At 38.2% G+C, this 23,652-nt stretch overlaps 1 protein-coding gene across 1 annotated transcript in view; it reads left to right on the plus strand.

The window, feature by feature from the left end:
• The window catches only part of COL4A1 (collagen type IV alpha 1 chain), a 222,134-nt gene that overhangs the window by 150,540 nt on the left and 47,942 nt on the right, over window positions 1-23,652 (plus strand). Inside the window, exons 26-31 of the mRNA XM_089693592.1 lie at window positions 12,176-12,344; window positions 12,445-12,537; window positions 12,819-12,923; window positions 15,401-15,498; window positions 17,884-18,034; window positions 20,978-21,091. Coding sequence (XP_089549718.1) covers window positions 12,176-12,344; window positions 12,445-12,537; window positions 12,819-12,923; window positions 15,401-15,498; window positions 17,884-18,034; window positions 20,978-21,091 — 730 coding nt within the window. The remainder of the gene's footprint in view (window positions 1-12,175; window positions 12,345-12,444; window positions 12,538-12,818; window positions 12,924-15,400; window positions 15,499-17,883; window positions 18,035-20,977; window positions 21,092-23,652) is intronic.

The raw sequence follows: 23,652 nt of genomic DNA on the forward strand, positions 1-23,652 counted from the left end.
CCAAGTATACCATGTCCACCGCCACCTCCTCATAAAAAGAAATCAGATTTGTTTGACAACTTCTGTCCTTCACGAATCCATGATGTCTGATGCTTAAAATATTTTTTTCCAGCAAGAACTCATCTGTGTGGTCTTTTATTAAACTTTCCAGTATCTTCCCAACTTTAGAAGTTATACTAACAAGTCTGTAATTACTTGGTACAGATTTTGACCCCTTTTTAAATATTGGCACCACATTGGCCTTACGCCAGTCCAGTGGTACTATGTAAATCATTAAAGAGTCCCTAAAAATTAGAAACAATGGCTTTATAATGACAGAGCTCAATTATTTAAGGACCCGGGGGTGTATGCCATCCGGCACAGGTGCTTTATTCACCTTTATTCTGTCTAAATATTTTTGGATCACATCAATTGTGAACCAATATGGATCATCTGGAACTGTGTCAATTCCATGCCTATTATGGACAAGAGCTCCCCCATGCTCCTTTGTATGCACAGAGCTGATGAAGGTATTTATTAAATTTGCCTTCTCTTTGTCCCCAGTCACCAACTCTAGATTATTTTGTAAAGGGCCTACATTTTTTTTACTATTTACTATTAATATATTTTAGGAATTTTTTTGGATTGGCCCTGCTATCTTTTGCAATATGTCATTCGTTTTCAAATTTTCCGGCCTTTTTTTCCTTTTTGCACATTCTGTTATATTCTTTGGCATGTTTGATGACAGCGTTCCTTCATTTTTGTATTTAATAAAAGCTCTTTTCTTATTATCTATAGCTTTTTTAACTTTGGCCGTAAGCCACATAGGTTTGATTTTTAACCTTTTAAACTTGTTGCCCATGGGAATTTATTTTGCAGTGTGTTCACATACAGTCTTTTTGAAGAACTCCCATTTCTGTGTTGTGTTCATTGATGCCAATATTCCCTCCCAGTCTAAGTCTTGGAGAGCAGCTCTCAGCCTTGGAAAATTAGCTCTCTTAAAATTGAACGTTGTTATTTTTCCCGTATGTGCTTGCTGTTTACAGCTAACAATAAATTAAATCATGTTATGGTCACTGCTACCCAGATGTTCTTTTATATGGACATTTGTAATAAACTCTGCATGGTTTGAGATTACCAGGTCCAGCAGAGCATCATTTCTAGTTGGGTCTGTCACGGGCGCAAGATCGCCGCCACCAACATGCGACAATCTCATGATCGCGACCACCAATACGTCACGATCGCAGCGTCAGACCCCAGACCGAAGGACTGGCCAATCTAAAACCGTGATGTGATGTGCGTAACAATGCAACACCCAGCTGTACCCTGCACAGCGATTTTCCAGCTAATGGACTACAATCTGTGTATCAGCCTGAATGCGCTTGTTACTGGGTCAGGTTAATCACGCAATTAACCATTCACTGCCACCACCTCCTTTTTGTACTGAGAAAAGAGGAAACTAGGGGTTCAGCTACAACACTAGCAGTACACAAACAGTAGCGTTCTTTTAAAAGGCAGGGATTCGTAAATTGCAATTAAAAGCTATAGAAACAGTTCAACACTTTCAGAAAGGAAGATTTATTACTAAAAGGTCAAACGGGTGCAATAAATATATTTAGAGAAAAAAAAATGTAACTAAGATATATATATATATATATATATATATACACACACACACACAAAGAACCATAGCACAGCAAAGAGATAACAGGGAGAAGTTAAAGGGTTAAGTTACTTGCCATTTAAGCCTTTTGATGTAAGCAGATCCAAGTTGCAGAGGGAAAGGGTCTCCCCAGGTGGTATTGATGTTAAAAAGGGAGATGTCTTTTACTTACTTCTTTAGGCCTGCTAGCCTGTTTTTTAAAGTCCCCCAGCAGGGGGGTGGCTCTGAGTAACTGACCAATACTCTGTTTAGGGAGGGATTGGCAGGCAGAACCCAGAATTAGAACCAGCATCTTTCATAATTCATATTCTGGCCTATAACTTCCCAGCTGCACAAGTGACAATCTCTCCATGGGTATTTTATTATGCAGATAGGTCTAGGGATCATGTAGATATGAGTTATGAAATTGTACGTTACACTGTGTACGAGTTCTATGTTTTGGCCTCCCTGATGATCTGAGGTGGACGAGTGACCCATTAAACGATTTGCCTGCTCATCATCCATCCGATGATATGTCTGGCTTTTATGTATGTCTCTCATATTCCAAGATATGAGACATAGGATAAAAATTGATTTGAGGAATGTTCATTAATTCTGTCACCTACGCTGCTAGGTTTTATGAGGTTAAAACCTCTTTCAATTCCTGGGAAAGCTGCATTATCTCTGTTTTGAGGTGAGAGATTACACAGGTTCTTGGGCAGAGAGGCTCTGTCTCTCTTGGGGGGCTTTGTAGCTCTGGGCCCCCTGCTGCTCTAGCCTGCCAGTGACCCACAACCAGATGTAGCTGTGGCTGAACAGAGAGGAAAGGGGGAAGGATGAGGGAAAATATATTTCAGGATGGTTAGTCCCTTTGCCAAGATGGAGGTTAAAACCAAAATGGTTGAACCGTGTCCATCTCTGATGCGCGATTTTGCAACAGGGACCTCTATGAACTGTACCATAAAATTGTCCTGTAGTAAGTTTAAAAATGTTTGCCCTTTAACTGTTCCTGCAGTACCATTACTCCAGTCAATTTCCGGGTAGTTAAAATCCCCCATTATTATCACTGTCCCAGGCCTTGCAGCCCTTTCAATCTGTGCAAGGAGCTGAGTCTCCACCTTCTCATTAACACTGGGAGGCCTATAACAAACTCCAATGATTAACTTTGTAGTACCCACCCCCATGTGGAGTTCCACCCATAATACTTCAGTCTCATCACACTTTCTGTCAACTAGATCCTCTTTCACACTTGTTCTGAGATGACTTCTCACATAGAGACAGACACCACCATCTTTCCTGTTTACCCTGTCTCTCCGAAAGAGAACATAGCCCGGAATATTAATGGCCGAGTCATGTGAAGAATGAAGCCAAGATTCAGCAATACCAATTAAATCATAGTTCTCTTCATGCACCAAAGCTTTCAACTTATCTATTTTGCTTGACAGACTTCTGGCATTGTAACAGAATCTAATATATAGGTGAGTACTGGCCATATCTGGGGAGCAGCTAGCACATAAGGTGAAGGTAACAATCCCCTACAATAGTATATGTAAGAAAGTGCAGCGCTAATATATATATATATTACGGAATGGTGAAGTGCAAAAAAAATTAGTAAATGCGAAATCTAAAAATCAAACAATATGGTAAAGTGCATCATGAATGTAATGAGCTAAGTGAAACAGTAGCGTGCATCAAGTAAAAGCATGAAAATATCAGCTCAAAAAGCAATTTCCAAACAATATTACGGGCAGAATCTAAATACATTAATGTCCATGGTGATCCATGAAGTAAAGTGCAATAGTAAATGATGTTACAATAAACATATAAAACCTGAGATATATAAATAGGATAAAACTCTACATCAATGTCCGTGGTTAGACATGCTATTTATATATAACACAAAAAACAGCGCAAAAATTAAATAAATAAAAATAATCACAAATAAATAAATGTCCGTGCAAAAATATATATATAATATTTCAAACATAAGTCCTTATTTTCCCAAAAGGATTTTCAAAACAATGTTCCAAAATGTGCTTCCACCTAATCACCACGTGAAAAATAATATTGACCGCACTCACCAGATGGAGGTGAGTAATAAGCCTCATAGGATATAAGGGATCCTATAGCCCCTCAGGAGGAACTCAAAGCGCCTTCACCCTGCTTAGATACAGCAATCGACTCCACTCTACTTCTCCATGGAATCCTCAATAGTGTGCAAGGAAAGAAAGGCTACATAGTGTAATACTGCCACTCAATACCATATAAATCAATAGAATAAGGACTCTCGCATGTTTCAATAAAATAACAGGCCTTGTTTAATAGCCTCAAAGGCTTCAAAGGAACAAGTTTCCAAATTGTAAATATAGGGATCTCACGCTTTTAGGATCACTGTAGAGGATGACCAGCTTTCCACCTCAAAAATGGCTGCTTGAACCGCAAAAGTCGGCGTGCGTTCCAAATACCGAAAGTGACGTAGGCCAAGAAGACGGCAGACCAGAAGTGCATCAACGCGTTTCGCCCCACCCACAGGGCGTTTTCAAGACACCACCTTCAGTATCTGGCCGTCTTTTATACTCCTTAGGGAGAGCTCTCATCCATCTCCTATGCAAATTAATAGAAACTACCTCCCACTACCACACCTGATCATTAAACCATTATAATTACCATACAAAGTACCCACCCTCTGATCTTACCTCATCCTCTATATACTCAGCGTGAGAACCCTTCACAACTTAAATACAAGACAATGATCCGCAATTAAAACAATGGAACAAAATTCCTCATAAATATAAATACAAATCACCATATATTCCAATTATCTTTAATACTCTCTGGGAAATAATGAAAGAATAAAAATAAAAATGTATTATAAATAAAAATATATATATAATAATATTAAATAAAAAAATAATTAAATAAAAAATAAAATAAAAAATAATAAAAAATAATAAGAAAAGTAAAACAATGAAAAAAATATAAAGTAAATATAAATAAATAAAAAAAAAACAAACAAATGTACATATGTAGATCACAATTCCTTAAAAATCTCTGAAATATTTTGAAGCTATAGCACCACAAAACTCTATTGGATACAACCATTAACTTTCCACTAAGTAGAGTGTCTGAAACCACCCACAACTACACTATTAATGGTCTCAGTCAATCCACTCACCAATTGGATAAGAAACAATTAATGTCAATCTCTGCATTTAAACCTTTGGGGCCAATGTCCCCATATTATAAATCCACTTAGTTTCATTTTGTGAGATGCCTATCAACATATCTCCCCCTCTCCATGGCGTTTCCACTCTATCTATACCACAGAATTTTAGACAAGTTGGGTCCCTATTGTGACAAACCCTAAAGTGATGTGATAAACTGTGATACTTCAATCCTTTTTTGATGTTTCTGATATGCTCACCTAATCTCACAGATAATTTTCTAGTAGTTCTTCCTATATATTGAGGGGCTATAGGATCTCTTATATCCTATGAGGCTTATTACTCACCTCCATCTGGTGAGTGCGGTCAATATTATTTTTCACGTGTTGATTAGGTGGAAGCACATTTTGGAACATTGTTTTGAAAATCCTTTTGGGAAAATAAGGACTTATGTTTGAAATATTATATATATATTTTTGCACGGACATTTATTTATTTGTGATTATTTTTATTTATTTAATTTTTGCGCTGTTTTTGTGTTATTTATTATTGGTGGTTTTCACTGCTGCACAGCTGCATAATTGTACACTTTCTTTGATTGGCGCTGGGATTTTTTTAGTTTGTTTGTGCTATTTATATAGTCAAATATCCATAAATGGAAGCAATTGTCCGTGAAACCATAAGGCACAGCACAATTAGGGGCAGAGTGCAAATGTTCTGATGATCACACAAAAGAATCCACCACCTCTCTCGGATGTACACTCACCAGATGAAAACTGGTAACAGGCAATGAAGCATTAAACTTCTGAGAATGGAAGGCGGCCAAAAGGTCAAATCGGACCAAATTCATCCTGGACACTAAGATGGGAAGTCAGCCCTTGTCCTAGAGGGAATAGCTCACCACAGGAGCCAATACGGTTGCATATAGTGTAGTATTTATTAGAACATTATAAAGTATCCATGTTAAGACAGAAATTAAAAAGCATAAGAACTGTACCAAGATGGCCATCGCTTCGACCATTGGCAGCGGCGGTGTGACATCAGCAAATGGCGGCTCCACCTATTTTTTTTAAATATATTCTTCAGATTTTTGTTAACATATAAAAAAGTAATTTTAACATACATTTTTACATAGATTTGTAAATGCATTCCAAAAATGTAGATATGTATTTTTAAAGACATACAGTATATTTGAAATGTATTTTAAAAATATTTTTCATATATTTTGTAATAAAAACACATTTCAACATGCAGTGTATACAGTTGCAAGAAAAAGTATGTGAACCCCTTGGGATTACGTGGAGTTTTGCATGAATTGGGCATAAAATGTGCTCTGAACGTCATCTAAGTCACAACAATAGAAGAACACAGTCTGCTGAACATAATACTACACAAACATTAGATGTTGCCATGGTTTAATTGCACATAACATGTAAACATTCACAGTGCAGGGAGGAAAAAGTATGTGAGGCCCTAGCTTAACCATTAGCTGCCCGGCCAATGGCCGTTCGGCGGCTTCAAATGTGTCTCTTCACTCCGGGTGCACGCCATTTGGTGTGCTCCCGCACATGCGCAGTTTGCGCTAATGCAGAGCGGCGCAGCAGTGCGATCTGTCACCGGTCGTGCACCTCGGACACGGCCGATGACAGATCCGAGTACCAGGCTCCCGTTGCTGGTACCATGTGACCTGCTGTGACCAATCACAGCAGGTCACATGACAGTTGTATACAATGGATGGCTTCATTCATGATGCCATCCATTGTATACTAGTGCCTAGCTGTGAATGGTCACAGCTAATCACATGCACATGTCATGTGATTAGCTGTGACCAAATCACAGCTAAGCACAAAAAAAAAAAAAAAGAAAAAAAAAAAAAGCTGAATGAATCGATTTCATTCAGGTAAATGCTTGCTTATAGCAAAGTAATTCTTTGCTATAAGCAAATTGTGTAAAAAAAAAATAAAAAATACTGATTACTTTGGTCATAGTAAAATAAAAATCTTAAAAAAAATAAAAAAAAATGTAATAAAAAATTAAATATAATAAAAAAAAAATATATATATATATATATATATATTTTTTTTTTCATACTGTCACCAGTCAGTGTCCCTGTTAACTGCCATGCCAGTTATATGATGAAGCTGTACTGCACTGGTGACAGTATGTAAAAAAAAAATAGTGAAAATAATTTTTTTAATTTTTTCATTTTCCGAAAAATTATGACAAAAAAATACAACTTCAAAAAACTCGCCATGCCTCTTATGAAGTACGTCGGACTGTCTACTCTGCAAAAAGGGGTTATTTGTGGGATATCTGTACTGTTCTGACATTCTTGGACCTCAAGAAATTAGATTGGCTGTCAGTACTTCAGGATTGATCAATATTCAGATCTATACCATAGTTTGTGAACTCTATAATTTTCCTACAAACTAAAAAATACATCCTAATTTGGGTTATTTTCACCAAAGACATGTAGCAGAATACATCTCGGCCTAAATTTATGAAGAACAATTATTTATTTGTAAACTTTTATAACAGAAACAAAGAAAAATGTGTTTTTTTTTCAAAATTTTTGGTATTTTTTGTTAATTTAGCAAAAAATAAAAACCCCAGCGGTGATTAAATACCACCAAAAGAAAGCTCTAGTTGTGTGAAGAAAATGATAAAATTTTAGTTTGGGTACAGTGTTGTATGGCCGCGCAATTGTCATTCAAAGTGTGAGAGCGCTGAAACCTGAAAAATGGCCTGGGCAGGAAGGTGTAAAATTGCACGGTATTGAAACGGTTAATGACTTCTCCCAGAGCTAATTGGAGCCAGGAGTGAGCCAACCTTGACTCCAATCAGTCTGATGATATTGGATGTGTTGCTGACAGCTGTCCTGCCCTGAAAAAACACACACCTGTTTTGGGTTTACTGGTTTCAAGAAGCACTGTCTGATGTGAACCATGCCTCGCAGAAAAGAGCTCTCAGAAGACCTACGATCAAGAATTGTTAACTTGCATGAAGCTGGAAAGGGTTACAAAAGTATCTCCAAAAGCCTTGATGTTCATGTGTCCATGGTAAGACAGACTGTCTACAAATGGAGAAAGTTTAGCACTGTTGCTACTCTCCCTAGACGTGGTCGTCCTGTAAAAATGACTGCAACAGCACAGGGCAGAATGCTGCATGAGGTAAAGAAGAATCCCAGAGTGTCAGCTAAAGACCTACAGAAATCTCTGGCACATGCTAACATTTTTGTTGACACATCTACAATAAGGAAAACATTAAACAAAAATTTGGAGTACATGGGAGGACACCACGGAGGAAGCCATTGCTGTTCAAAAAGAATATTGCAGCACGTTTGAAGTTTGCAAAAGAGCACCTGGATGTTCCACAGCACTACTGGCAAAATATACTGTGGACAGATGAAACCAAGAATGAGTTGTTTGGGAAGAACACACAACACTATGTGTGGAGAAAAAAAGGCACAGCACACCAACATCAAAACCTCATCCCTACTGTAAAACATGGCGGAGGGAGCATCATGGTTTGGGGCTGCTTTGCTGCCTCAGGGCCTGGATGGATTGTTGTCATTGATGGGAAAATGAATTCCAGAGTTTATCAAGACATTTTGCAGGAAAACATACGACCATCTGTCCGCCAACTGAAGCTCCGCAGAGGATGGGTGATGCAACAGGACAATGACCCAAAGCATACAAGTAATTCAACAAAACAATGGCTGCAACAGCACAGAATACGCCTTCTGGAGTGGCCCAGTCAGAGTCCTGACCTCAACCCGATTGAAATGCTGTGGCATGACCTTAAGAGAGCGATTCACACCAGACATCCCAAGAATATTGCTACACTGAACAGTTTTATGAAGAGGAGTGGTCCAAAATTACTCCAGATCGTTGTGAAGGTCTGATCTGCAACTACAGGAAACGTTTGGTTGAGGTTATTGCTGCCAAAGGAGGGTCAACCAGTTATTAAGTCCAAAGGTTCACATACTTTTTCCTCCCTGCACTGTGAATGTTTACATGTTATGTGCAATTAAACCATGGCAACATCTAATGTTTGTGTAGTATTATGTTCAGCAGATTCGTGTTCTTCTATTGTTGTGACTTAGATGACGTTCAGAGCACATTTTATGCCCAATTCATGCAAAATTCCACGTAATCCCAAGGGGTTCACATACTTTTTCTTGCAACTCTATATACATATATATATATATATATATATATATATATATTTTATATATTGAATATGGCCAAAATTGTAGCATTTCAAATATATGGCAATATAATTGGGAAGAATATGTTTAAAATATATTTCAAATAAATTTTTCTTCCATGTGGGTATATATACAGTGGATATAAGAAGTCTACACACCCCTGTTAAAATGTCAACTTTCTGTGATGTAAAGAAATGAGACAAAGATAAATAATTTCAGAATTTTCCACCTTTAATGTAACCTATAAACTGTACAACTCAGTTGAACATCAAACTGAAATATTTTAGGTGGAGGGAAGTAAAAAATAAAAAACTAAAATAGTATGGTTGCATAAGTTTGCACACCCTTAAACTAATACTTTGTTGAAGCACCTTTTGATTTTATTACAGCACTCAGTCTTTTAGGGTATGCGTCTATCAGCATGGCACATCTTGACTTGACAATATTTGTCCACTCTTCCTTGCAAAAACACTCCAAATCTATCAGATTGCGAGGACATCTCCTGTGCACAGCCCTCTTCAGATCACCCCACAGATTTTTGATCAGATTCAGGTCTGGGCTGTGGCTGGGCTATTCCAAAATGTTAATTCTTCTTCTGGTGAAGCCATTCCTTTATTGATTTAGATGTATGCTTTGGGTCATTGTTATGCTGAAAGATGAATTTCCTCTTTATGTTCAGCTTTCTAGCAGAAGCCTGAAGATTTTGTGCCAATATTGACTGGTATTTGGAACTGTTCACAATTCCCTCTACCTTGACTAAGGCCCCAGTTCCAGCTGAAGAAAAACAGCCCCAAAGCAAGGTGTTAACACCACCATGCTTCACTGTGGGTATGGTGTTATTTGGTGATGTGCAGTGTTGTTTTTGTGCCAAACATATCTTTTGGAATTATGGCCAAAAGGTTCAACCTTGGTTTCATCAGACCATAACACATTTTCCCACATGCTTTTGGGAGACTTCAGATGTGTTTTTGCAAAATTTAGTCGGGCTTGGATGTTTTTCTTTGTAAGAAAAGGCTTCCGTTTGCCACTCTACCCCATAGCCCAGACATATGAAGAATACAGGAGATTGTTGTCACATGTACAACTGATGAAGGTGCACAATATATAATTTTTTTATGCTTGCTGAACTGCACGGTTATTATCTCGCATCACAGCACTAGAAGAAGTACCAAAGGCATGGACTTATTAAGAACATGTTTGCAGCAGCAATATAGTTGCAGGGATATTGTGACATATATTTTTTTGATGCTGGACTTCTATTTATTCAATATATATTCACTCATAAATGATGCAAATGATAGTGGAGCTTGACACTATTTTTGATTTTAGTTTCTCCCAATCCTTCTCTGAATCATTTAGATGTTAATTGTCAAACTTCAGTTGGGCCTGTACATGTGCCTTCTTGAGGAGGGGAACCTTGTGGGCACTGCAGGATTTTAATCCATGGCAGTGTGTTGTGTTACCAGTAGTTTGTTTGGTGACTGTAGTCCCAACTGCCTTGAGATCATTCACAAACTCCTCCCATGTAGTTCTGGACTTATTTCTCACTCTTCTCATGATCATCCTCACCTCCTCACCCCATGAGGAGAAATCTTGCATGGAGCTCCAGACCGATGGGTATTTTGTATTTCATCCATTTGTGAATAGTCACTCCAACAGTTGTCTCCTTCTCACCAAGCTTCTAGCTGATGGCCTTGTAGCCCATTCCAGCCTTGTGCAGGTCTACAATCTTGTTCCTGACGTCCTTTGATAACTCTTTGGTCTTGCCCATGGTGGTGCCCAAGAAAGAGATTCTGTGGACAGTTGTCTTTTATATACATAATGAGCTGTCGTTAGTAGCACCTTTTTAAATTGACAGGACCAATCTGTGTACCACATGAACACATGAAAGCCAGAAATTTGTTGGTTGGTGCGGGGTCAAATGTGTGCTAAATAAACCCCTGTTTTTAACGCATACTGTTAGACAGGTCAATTTGGTTGTTGGCAAGCTGGCTGGCAAGTTGATTTGGAACTTTCTTTTCTCCTTTTTTTTTTTCTTGTTCAAACAATTTTATTTTTTTAACATGGAACAGTATAAAAATAATAAGCAAAAGTATGGGTCATTGAAGGTGTACATTAATTGCACAGTAAGAAACCCAATAATACAAGGTCAGGCATCACTAATAAAGAGGACTATCAAATGGCAGTTAAGGCCTAACAAAATGGGGGGGGGGGTTCTCCTTTTTTTTTTTTTGACATGCATTGCCCGTTCCTGTGTCCTTGCTGCATAAGCCAGTTATAGACTGGGGCAGTGGCAATTTTTTTGCACGGTCAAATACTTATTTTACTCACTGAACTGCAACTCAATTTATAACATTTGTATCGCGTTTTTTTCTGGAGTTTTTGATTGATATCCTGTCTTTATCATTTAAGATACACCTATGATAAAAATTATAGACCCTTCTTTTCTTTGTAAGTGGGCATGCTTACAAAATATGCAAGGGATCAAATCATTATTTTCCCCACTGTAATCTTTTAGAGCATATGCAAATCCAATCACTAAAATTTCATACAAACTTTAACCCATTAAATCCTTTTCAAAACAAAGTTTCAATGTTTTTAAAATTGTAACTTTTAGTAAAATAATACCTGGTGATCCTGCTATGAAGGTCCATGTGCAGGCATTACTTGGTATATAAGGTAATAACGATCAGTCCCTATCTGTTTACTGTAGTACAGTGAGGTAAATATCCTGTCATGAGGATGTACCACTGTTGAAAAGTAAATTAGAGCTTTTGAACTCTCTGTATGTCTTTTACTTAATAATGTATCTTTTTTACCATGCCATTTACTAGCTGGAGGAGTATTTTGAAGTAGTTAAGTAGCCAAGGATCTGATTTATTGCCAATATTGTAGAGCTAGGTCAGCCTTCGTTTTGTCTATGTGCATTTTGTACACCAATTTTAAATATAAGTATAATAAGCTGATATAGTAAAACATAGCTGGAAGGCCAGTGGATCATTATGTATGAACCAAGAACGCCATACATGCAGCATGATACACTGATTATAATGTGAGAAATTCATCTCAACTGTTTTGTTAAATTGCATTGCATTTGTATTGCTTTTACGTGTTATTGTTTTTAGTGTAAATAGCAATTGTAAAATGAATTATGAATCAATGGCATAATAATCTATTTAGGGCACGATTGGTACAAAAGGAGAACGTGGGCCACCTGGCGACAGTGGATTTCCTGGTATTCCTGGAGACAGAGGTTTTCCGGGAGCTCCAGGAGCTGGGCAACCAGGACAGCCTGGAGACAGAGGTGAATCAGGAACCCCTGGTTTTGTAGGATTACCTGGAAACCCTGGTAAGCAAAATTGCTTTTATATCACCATATTTCTTAACTGTCCCATGTAAAATTGCTTACTGATTAAGTGGAACAAATAAATTATTTGTTTTCATACTAGGAATTAAAGGTGAACCTGGAAAAGCTTTAGTTGTTGCTGGAGCCCCAGGACCAATGGGACCTGCAGGTTCTCCTGGATTTCCTGGGGATCAAGGTATGCCAATTTGTTTGTTTTTTTTATTTAATTTAGCACTAGTATAGAATGTATAAAAGATATTTGTTAATGATCCTTGCTACCATGAGAATTGGTCACATAAGTGCTTATGAGTCCATCATGTGACACTCACACCCACTTATGTCTCTTTACTTAGACATCTTACTCCAGTTAGCAGAGATAAATTAGGAAATTTGCAAGTTTACTTTACCTGATTACTAGTGGTTTATTAAAAGAATAACATAAAATACTTGTAAAATAATATATAACTTTCGCTGCAGGTGAGAAGGGTGCTATAGGTTTTTCAGGCAGACCTGGGCTCCCTGGAGAGAAAGGAGACACTGGTATAGAGGGTAAAGCACTTCCTGGAGCCCCTGGAGAAAAAGGTAAGAAATTGTAAAGTATATCTCTGCTATGTGGTGCTTTTTAGTCTGTAGACTTTTCTTTTTAATATCTTGTGTGCATCAATGAGTTGGAAATATAAGATCTTGCTACACCTCGACCATGAGCAAACTTCCAGACATATTAAAAATTTACGTTTTACTCATATGAGGGATTTACCTCAGCCCCTTGGACATTAGGTAAAAGAAAAAAAGAAGAGCTTGGTAGCTTGCTTACCATTGACTACCACTGACTATGAACATACACTATATTGCCAAAAGTATTGGGACGCCTGTGTCAGGCACCACCTGGCGGAATCTCTAGTGATCCACAGAACGGGATTCCCCAGGATGCAGAGTCTAAGTCCCAGTCTGCCTTTTCACCAGAGCCCCTGTTAATGGGGATGGACTTGGTGAGAGACTGAAACCAGGTCGCGACCCCTGAGTGCACCCAACTGTGGTAGAGGGGTCCCACCGAGGGTACATGCCGGGGGGGGGTGAGCCTGCTGTGAAGAGGGTGACAAGTCCAGGTCCCGAGCGGGATGGATGGATGACAGTCGGGAATGAGCGTAGTCAGACTAGCCAGGTCGGTAATGGTGGAGGCAGGTAGGTACCAAACAGTAGACAGAGAGCAGCTGGGTCACGAGCCAAGGTTCAGCAATGGGAGGTCCAATAGTAATATAACAACAGACAGGAGAGTAGTCAGGGACGAGCCGGGGGTCAGATTAGGAGAAGGTCAACACAAATCAGGACAAGCAGGATTGGCAACAGAACACACTTCAAAACACGGGTACAGGAACTAGACCTTGCGGCAACCTAGTCACCGTCTGGCCAGTTTACATAGTGCACCCTGCACCGTCATTGGTGCAATTGCCGACGCCGACGCCCAGGTCCTAGTGCCTACACATTAGTGCACCTAGGCAATCTGTGTATGTGCAGACCTGTGCACCGCTGCGAGACCCGCAGTCCCTGACAGCCTGCCTTTACACGCACATGAACTTTAATGGCATCCCAGTCTTAAACTCTAGAGTTCAATATTGAGTTGGCCCACCCTTTGCAGCTATGACAGCTTCAACTCTTCTGGGAAGGCTGTCCACAAGGTTTAGGAGCATGTCTATTGGAATGTTTGACCATTCTACCAGAAGCACATTTGTGAGGTCAGGTACTGGAGTCAGATGAGAAGGCCTGGCTCGCAGTCTCCACTCTTATTCATCCCAAAGGTGTTCTATCTGGTTGAAGTCAGTACTCTGTGCAGGCCAGTCAAGTTCCTCCACCCCGTACTTGCTCATCCATGACTTTATGGAACTTGCTTTATGCACTGGTGCGCAGTCATGTCGGAACAGGAAGGGCCATCCCCAAACTGTTACCACAAAGTTGGGAGCATGAAATTGTCCAAAATGTCTTCGTATACTAATGTCATAAGAGTTCCCTTTACTGCCAAGCCCAACCCCTGAAAAACAAACTTAAACCATAATCTCCCCTCCACCAAACGTTACACTTGGTACAATGCAGTCAGGCAAGTACCATTCTGCTGGCAGCCGTAAAACCCAGACACGTCCATCGGATTGCCAGACAGAGAAGTGTGATTCATCACTCCAGAGCACACATAGTTTGGAGGTCTTTTACGTGGCCTATCACTTTGTAGCTGAGTTGCTGTTGTTCCCAGTTGCTTCCACTTTGTTATAATACCACTAAGTTGACCGTGGAATATTTAATAGCAAGGAAATTTCACGGATGAACCACGCTTGAATTCACAAAGCTCCTGAGAGTGACCCATCCGTTCACAAATGTTTCTAAAAGCAGTCTGCATGCCTAGGTGCTTGACAGGTGAATACAAAAATCATCTACACATTAGCAAAAGTTAGCCATGGAATATTTTTACTCCTTTATGTAATAAAGAAGATTTTTGTATTCATCTGTTACTGACATTTTTGGAATTGAACTTACTGTACTTATAAGCAGATGGAGACTGCTAGACAGGCATGGTGAGCCTATATGCTTTAAGCCTGATACATTTGACAGGTAGTTGCAACCCATTTCTCTTTGGGTTTGCAAGCTTGATTTTATACCCCTGTGGCCATGGAGGTGATTGGTACACCTGAATCCAATGATTTGGAGGGGTGTCCCAATACTTTTGTCAATATAGTGTATCTTTTTTCCCAGAACTAGAAAAAGAGTTCACTCAGTTCAGCAATGGCTGCAAACTGGCTGGGATCAAGGAGGAGCACCATGTTCCTTGCATCAGAGTCTAGTAATGTCTGTATACAAACATATATCACACTGAATAAAACAAAAATTACATTAATTTTTTTTACAGTTGACATGATATACATCTCTGAAGATTAGTTTATAATGTATGCAGTAATTGTTTCTGGCACATTCACTTGCATTTTCATGAATAACATCTTTTATGGTGCAAAACAGTCATTTGTCATTTTAAGATTTCTGCTTGAAGCTTCTTAATTGGCATTGTATGCACTCAGGCTACCCTGGAATGGAGGGCCCACGAGGAATAGATGGCATACCTGGTCAGACAGGTCATGATGGTTTACCTGGAGTTCAAGGTCTACCAGGAGAGAAAGTAAGTAGTAAATTTCCCTTATGTAACCTAGGAGACAGCTACTGTACATTGGGTGCATAGAATCTTTATGCATCTATGTCGCATAGGAGATCTGTATCAAATGGCAAATGAAAGAGGCAAATTATTTAGCATAACAGTCCAATCACACTTATTAGCACACTGAGAACAGAAGCACACAGAGAAAGTCCACTGAAAAATGTTAGCTGGTTTCTTAACCACATTTTAGTATTTGAAAGAATAACATAAAGTCATCCTTCACAGGGAGGGTACAATAAAGTGTAACCATAGGTAAATTAACAAAAATGACATATGTTCCACCATTTGTCACTAGGATTAACACAGCAGATTGTTTTTCTGAGCCCTCTTCCCTCCCATAACAACATTTTATTACCCATTAATCCTGTCAGTAAAAAAAAAAAAATTCTGTGTTAGTGCTGTTTACAGACTGTATACTAATGTCATTTTTGATCATAGCTACACTTTAAAAGCAACACAGACATTTCAGCTCTCTGGTCCACAGTTCCAAATGTTTCTGGGCTCACTCAGCCATTTAGTTTGTGTGTGGGAATTGACCTTGCTGGTTCTCTCATTGATTCACTGCTCCAACACATTAAAAGCCCCTAATTTATTCAAACACCTTTGATGATGGCAAATTTACCCATTCCATTACCCATGTAATTGAACCTATTACAATATCTTTCAAGCCAACAGCCCACCTGAACCTCCATCAGTAGAGGCTTTATGGCATGTCATAAAAAATTTATCAGAGCAGTGAAAATGTCACATCTATGGTAGTGAGCTCTATAAAACCACAGCTTGGTGTTCCCCATGGTGCGGAATCTAAGCCCTAGCCTGCTTGCACACCAGGGCTCCTGATGGTGGGGATGGACTTGGAGCAGGCTGGAACCAGGTCGCGGCCCCCAGGTACACCCAGCTGAGGTAGAGGAGACCGCTAGCAGGAGCAGGGTACAAGAGGAGTAGACACAGGAGATCCAGTTGGCAAGCCAAGGTCGGGACAAGCGGATAGCTAGCAATGTCAGGAACGAAGCCGGGGTCAGTACACAGATAGACTATAAGCAAGGTCAGGAACAAAGCCAGGGTCGGTACACAGAATGACTAAATAGAAATCACAGGAGCACCACGTGGGAGCTCCGACAACAGACGAAGTAGCTTAGGCAATGTGGCCCAGTCTGAACACATCTTAAATAGACAGGCAGACAAGGAGGTGGGACAGAAAGTGATGGAAGGGAAGGACATAAAACTCAGGGAATAGCAGGCGACGCCCATAGGTGAGCACAGACAAACACGCATGTGAAGAAATCAAGAGCAGCAAGGAGATAAGAGTAAACACACAAGAGGCTGCAAGCTAATTTGTGACAGAAAAGCAATCCATATTCCTGTCTTTTTGTTTTACCTGACAGAACCAAATTCTACACATAATTAATAAATTCTAATATGACAAAATTATGTTAATATTGAGCTTGCACCCAAATGTATATGAGAATTACAATCATTTTAAGACCAAATACCCCTATATTTTGAGGTGCAGGAGGGTGATTAGACACATTCCATCTATCAATTTGGAATTTATGGTAAGCAATAATATATTGGTTATCAGACTGTACTATGTAGTTATATGAAAATACTGATACAGCTAGAAAAACTGACATCGTGAAAATATCATAAACTCTCAGCTCTCCCATTTCATACCCCTAAGCTATTTTCATTTGATAGAGGCAACATCAGTGACACCATCTAGATGTATAACAAAAAGCTGCTACAATGGCAGCTGGAGCTCTCAATTTTCCATCATAGCTACACACAAGCACCAAGAGTCATTGCAGACCAGTGACTCTCACACACCAGATCAGGATTTAGGCTGCATTGAACTGCACTCTGCCAGCACCACAGGGAAATCCTTTTTAAGTTGTGTTAACTTTTATTCCCATTTTTTTTTACTATTGTTATTGGTTGTCTATTTTTGTAATATCTTTTTCTGTAAATATTTTTCTTGCACCAGTTTTCTTGCTACTATATCTTAATCTCTGTCATATTTCTGTCTGGTGTGACAACATGTATCACAAACAGTTCAAAATGTCAGAATGGCTACAGCAGACACTGGGAACAGTCCATGTTTCTGTGGTGACAACTTACAAATGAACATATGGGCATTATTATAATATAATTATAATTTATATAATATATAAATGTCTAAATGTACTCATTATCAATGGTTTCATGTTAAAGGAAAGGCATACTGTAGTACTGTTTGAAAAAATGTTAACATCTTTATTCTGCAATCCTCATTACACACTAGTAAATTGAGTTTTAATGTTCAGGCTTGTTTTTCACATTAAAAATACAACATTCGTATCACATGTCTAGGGTGAACCAGGACTAGGTCTTCCGGGCCCTAAAGGATTACAAGGACCACAAGGTCCTTCTGGCCTTACTGGAGAAAAAGGAACTATAGGAGCACCAGGTGTCCCTGGTGAACAGGGCCTTCCAGGGGTTCCTGGCCATTCAGGAGCTAAAGGTAATGTAATATAAAATAAATCTTGTGCTTCAGAAAATGTTTTGATACATAAACATGGTTTTCTTTAGTGAGATACCAAAGAAAAAAGTGATGTTTGGCAACCAGTGTCAACTAGTTTCAATTTATTTCAGTCACAGCAATGAAATACCATTGTTGGAAACTAATACTAGCCATACACTTGGCATGTTTGTTGACAGATACCTACACTAGTAACTGAAGTTTCAGAGGAAAACCAGTAAAGTGCCATTCAGAAGGCATTTTGGATCAGTTTCATGCCATTTTAAAACATTTGATCATTCAAAACTGGGACACAGTTCAAGCTATGTCAGACTGCTGTGGTTGTGGTGTTAAGGAAAGCTTCAAAACCCACAACATGGCGTGCCACCTATATTTCTGGCATAAGGGTTTCTTAAACTAAACATGTTGAATTTTTTATTTTTAATACATCATGATAAATTTAATCATGTTAGGAGTAGCTGATCTTATACTGTAATCAAATAGTTTGACTAAATGTGGTTTAAACCTTTAAGAATGAACATCTTGCCATAAAAATTAAATTTATTCAAATATTTAAATGTTTTTTGGGAACATCTTATATAATAAAGATTATATGCTCCTCAAACAGAGGTCTATGGGATGGCTGGAGGAGTATTAATGCTAGGCTAGTGTGAAGGAGTGAAATTACAAAACATATGAAGCCAAGAAATTAGACAAGGATAAGATGCCACTGAATTTAAAGCACTGGGTAAATTGACGGCACTATCTAAGTACCGGTAATCAATCAATAAAAATTAAAATGTAATATATTACAGCTTACCAATCATTAGTGGCTGTATTAGTTTTCTTTTTTATTTCCCCCCCTGTGTTTTGACCTGGTGGTCTGGCCAGTAACACACCTCCTGTATAAGAGTGTCTACAGTCTGGATGAAGGAGCACAGAGATACCTTTGAACAGCAGCATTATTCATCTGTGGGAAGGAAGTGTAAGATGCATTAGCAGATTTAAATACTAACAAATTGCAGACAAACCCCACCTAATTTTTGTAATCAGTTACAGAAAACACATTTTTTGCTTTTTTGGATAAAAGTTTATGTATAGCTGAAAGCTATAAGCAACCCAGTCAGTGTTAAATGGTTTTTCTCAACCCTCTAACTGCTAAAATTACAGGACAGCTTGTTTTGATGAAAAATAACAGTCTTACTGGCAGGTTAACCAGTGGAAAATAAAAAACAAAAGCCTAAGAAAAAAACTAATGCAGCCACCACATCTAAGAATTGATAGGCTGCAGTATGATAAGTGTTTGCTTTTGGGCCTAATACCACTTTAATAAAAAAAAAAAAGGGCGAAAGTCAGAAACACTTTATTTTACCCAGTACCTGCCACCTTTCAATGTATAGCCTGGAGGAACATATATTCAATAAAATACCCGTAATAGTTAAATCTAAATGAATCAAATGCATGTAAAAACAATGTACAATTTACAATATACTATCTACTTATATGTGCAACAAGTATGAAAGACTGAAAGTAAAACACGTGACTTCTAGTGTTAAAAAAAACCCCATGAATTACCAGAAACTGTAATTTGACTAAACATAAATGTAATCCTTTCACCACTTGAGAGATACAAAGAATTAAAAAACCTTTAAAAAGGAATGGAATGAAAAAAAGAAAAGGCAGGTTGGTAAAGAGAGTATGACAAATCCCCACAAAATTCTTCAGTATATTAAATATCATAAAGACAAGAGCTGGGCCTGAAGGCTATGTAAAAATGACAAGATGAGCTAGTTACTGTGAATGAACAAAGAGAAAGTAAATGTATTAAATGTATTCTTTGGTGGTGTGTATATAAAGGAACATGGTGGTGTTGATGCATAACATTAGTATAAGTATGGTATTAACACTATATTTTGTTCCCTAGCTTCAAAAGGGTAGAAACAATATGACAAAATAATGGGAATAGAGCCCCTGATACAAATGGTTTCATTAGTGCCCCCTGAAAGAGCTGAGATCAGATCAAGTTCTCCACCCAGTATCTATAGATCTGAAAGTTAAGCTTTAATTGCAGGAAATACATATGTGGGGTTTTATGAGTATGTAAAAAGAGCATGAGACAGAAATTAACAACAAAACTATAGCCAGAATTGATTTATGAGTTTTTTTAAATTTATTATTTATGTCAAACAAATCTATGTTTTTCACGTGGAAGTAAGCAAAAACAGATATAGTATATTGGGACTTTGATAAAGCCTTATAGCAGTTTTATAAAGCTGGAAAATATTGGTTTAGACAATAGCCAGCATTGATTTATGTTTTTTTTTATTTATTATTTATGTCAAACAAATCTATGTTTTTCATGTGGAAGTAAGCAAAAACAGATATAGTATATTGGAACTTTGATAAAGCCTAATAGCAGTTTCATAAAGCTGGAAAATATTAGTTTAAAAAATTTTGAATACAATTTTGTAACTGATTAGAACTGGCTTAGAGACCTAATTTACTCAAGCTGGATCTTCGATTGTAACTTTCATACCCCAAGGTTGCAATCTTCACTCTTTCATTTGTTTATCAATGATAAAGTGTTTGGGGTTAAAAATAGTTTATGTAACACAAAGCTATGTAGAAAAATTAAATCTTTGTAGCATGTCTATAATTTATAATCTGACATAGACACATTAGTTGATTGGGCAGCTACATGGTGATTTAGGTTATGTTTGGATAAATGTGAAGTTATGCATTGGATGTAATTATGATAGAGAAATATTCAGTGTCCTGAACTTAATAACAGCATGCAAAACCAATCTGAAAAAGGCATAAATCAGAGAGGGAGGGACATTATTTTGCATCTATAGAAAATATTAGAATGACCTCACTTTGTACTGTATCACAGAGCAGAGTATGTTGTGGTACAGAGAAAATAACATTTAGATTTTTTTCTTGAAGGTGAAACTGGCCCTATTGGAGCAACAGGCATGAGAGGTAATCCTGGTGTACCTGGTATTGGACCACATGGAGAACCAGGGCCTCAAGGATCAAAGGGATCTCCTGGAGTTTCAGGTAACTAAAATCTTTGTAGTGAGGTGAGAAGGGAATCTCACTACTGAGGTTACGTGCCGACTATGTCACTCCCACTTGGCGGCGGGATCACTCCGATATTGAGGGGTCTTGAGTATAGAGCCAATCACCACACGTATAAAATCTTTGTAGTGGACAATTGAATGGTTTTTGAAAGGTTTTAAGGGTTAAAAGGAAATAGAATGTATCTTTCTTACACAAATGCTCACCAATTAGCACCACATCATATTGTCTCTGCGCCATGCTATAATTCAATCTTCAGATTCCCGAAGTGGCTCCAATCTGCTACCAGTTGTGAATGGGGTATTGCTGTCCTCTTACTCCACTATCCTGGAGCACTTTCTGGTTCTTCCAAAATTCAATCAAGTGGCCCAGTCTCATAGATGTATTTTCCTTCTATAAGACTCCATTTTTTTCCTTTAATATCCACACAGTGGAATAAATGAGGGGAAGAGAGAAAAAACACTTCATCTCTGTAGTAAAAGAAGCACTTTATTAAAAAAGAATAGTATTGCACTAACTTTAAAATAACTTGACAATATAGCATATCATATACTTAGAGGTTAAAATGCTAAAGCCAAAGAGGGTGTTCACTTTGCAAAGGAATAGTTCCCTAGCACAGTAAATGTGGTGAAAATTAACTTTGCAAATATATATATAGATATAGATGTACTACAATAATATATATTATATTTTTCCTTGCACATGATTAAGATGATGGAAGTCAGCCGAGTTGCACCTCATTCACAAAGATAAAGGAATATTTCCCTTGCAAAGAGAAAATAGCCTATTAACCTTTAGTAAGTCAACCTCTGAGCATCCTCCCTCATACTGGATGTCAGCCTCTGAGTACTTTCAAGAGGGGGTTCTTTTAAGCACACACAGATAAATACCTTTCTCCTAGCTCCTCAATAAACCCATCCTCCTTTGAGGAACAAGAATGTGCATATCCAATACAGTGTGGTGTTAAGTGTTGAAGGTAAGGAGGATACATTGAACCTGATGCACTGGTGATAAGAGATATACTGTATTTGCAGTGCACCCACAAGAAAACAGTAGCCGATTTTAAGAAGTTACAAACTGAAAAACATATCAGCACAGATTGAAATCCGTAGTACCTTAATACATATTAAGGTATTAACAGAACTAAAAACTAAATCATTCTATTACTATTTTACATAAATATGTATATAAACATATATAAGATATATATATTGTATATATACACACTACTGTGCAAAAGTTTTAGGCAGGCGTGAAAAGTGCTGTAAATTAATAATGCTTTCAGAAATAGAAGTGATAATAGTTTGTTTGTCAATTAATGAAACAGATAGTAAATGGACAGAAGAGAAATCCAAATCAAATCAATATTTGGTGTTTGCTTTCAAACCAGCATCAATTCTTCTAGGTACACTTAACCTCCCTGGTGGTATTCCCGAGTGTAGCTCGGGGTAAAGTTTCAGTACCACAAGCGGTAACCCCGAGCTACACTCGGGCTTACCATGCGGTGCTGCTCCGGGATCCCTCGATCACTTACCTTGTCCTGCGCTCCCGCGATGTCCCTCCTGCAGTGTCCCCGGCAATGTAATCCAGCGGATGCTGGCATCTGTCACCTGAGTTCCGTTCCCTGCGAGCGTCGGGACGTACAGGGGAGGGAAATGGCGGGAAATTTGAAAATGACAAAAAGTGACATTCACTAAAATCACATAGAAAAACATTACTGTATCAAACCATTTCACATACATTTTGTCCCTACTACTTTGTCCTGTGCCCTGCCTGCATTTTTACTGTTCTTTCTGCCTGGAAACTGAGAAACGTCCATGGCATCCAAAAAACGTCCCTTTATGTCAAAAGCGGTTTTAGACCAGCTAGAGAACACCGATAGTAAATTAGAACCACTTGCAGAATTGAGTGATAATGATTTGTGGGGAAATTCGTCATCAGACACTGAAAATGATTTTGCGACTTTGCTCTGTGATGTGCGAACTTGTCGCTATATTTCAAATTTCAGTGTTTTTGGTTTGATTATATTATTGAATTAAATTTATTATTATTATATTATTATTTTTTATGATTATTTATTAAATTATAATTTATGATTTCGTGTTTCAAGTTTTATCCTACCTGGGGTGTTTACTAGACTCTTGTTTGGACAGATTTCAGTTAGTTATTCCTAAAAATACATATTTCCATGCAAAAAATGTACCGCTTTGTGCACAGAAATATGGACATAATCAGACCGCTAGGGCGGTTAAACACAGTTTCTGAAGGAACTCAGCAGGTAGGTTCAAACATGTTGGAGAGCTAATCACAGATCTTCTGTGGATGTAGGCTGCCTCAGATCCTTCTGTTTTTTTCATGTAAACCTAGACAGACTCAATGAAGTTGAGATCAGGGTTCTGTGGGGGCCAAACGACACTTCCAGGAATCCTTGTTCTTCTTTATGCTGAAGATATTTCCTAAATACATTGGCTGCATGTTTGAGGTCATTGTCCTGCTGAAAAATACATTTGGGGCCAATTACATGCCTTCCTGATAGTATG

Source organism: Staurois parvus, unplaced genomic scaffold (genome assembly GCF_062004578.1).
Source record: "Staurois parvus isolate SC_StPar_1 unplaced genomic scaffold, SC_StPar_1.0 ptg000634l, whole genome shotgun sequence".
Classification (NCBI taxonomy): domain Eukaryota; kingdom Metazoa; phylum Chordata; class Amphibia; order Anura; family Ranidae; genus Staurois; species Staurois parvus.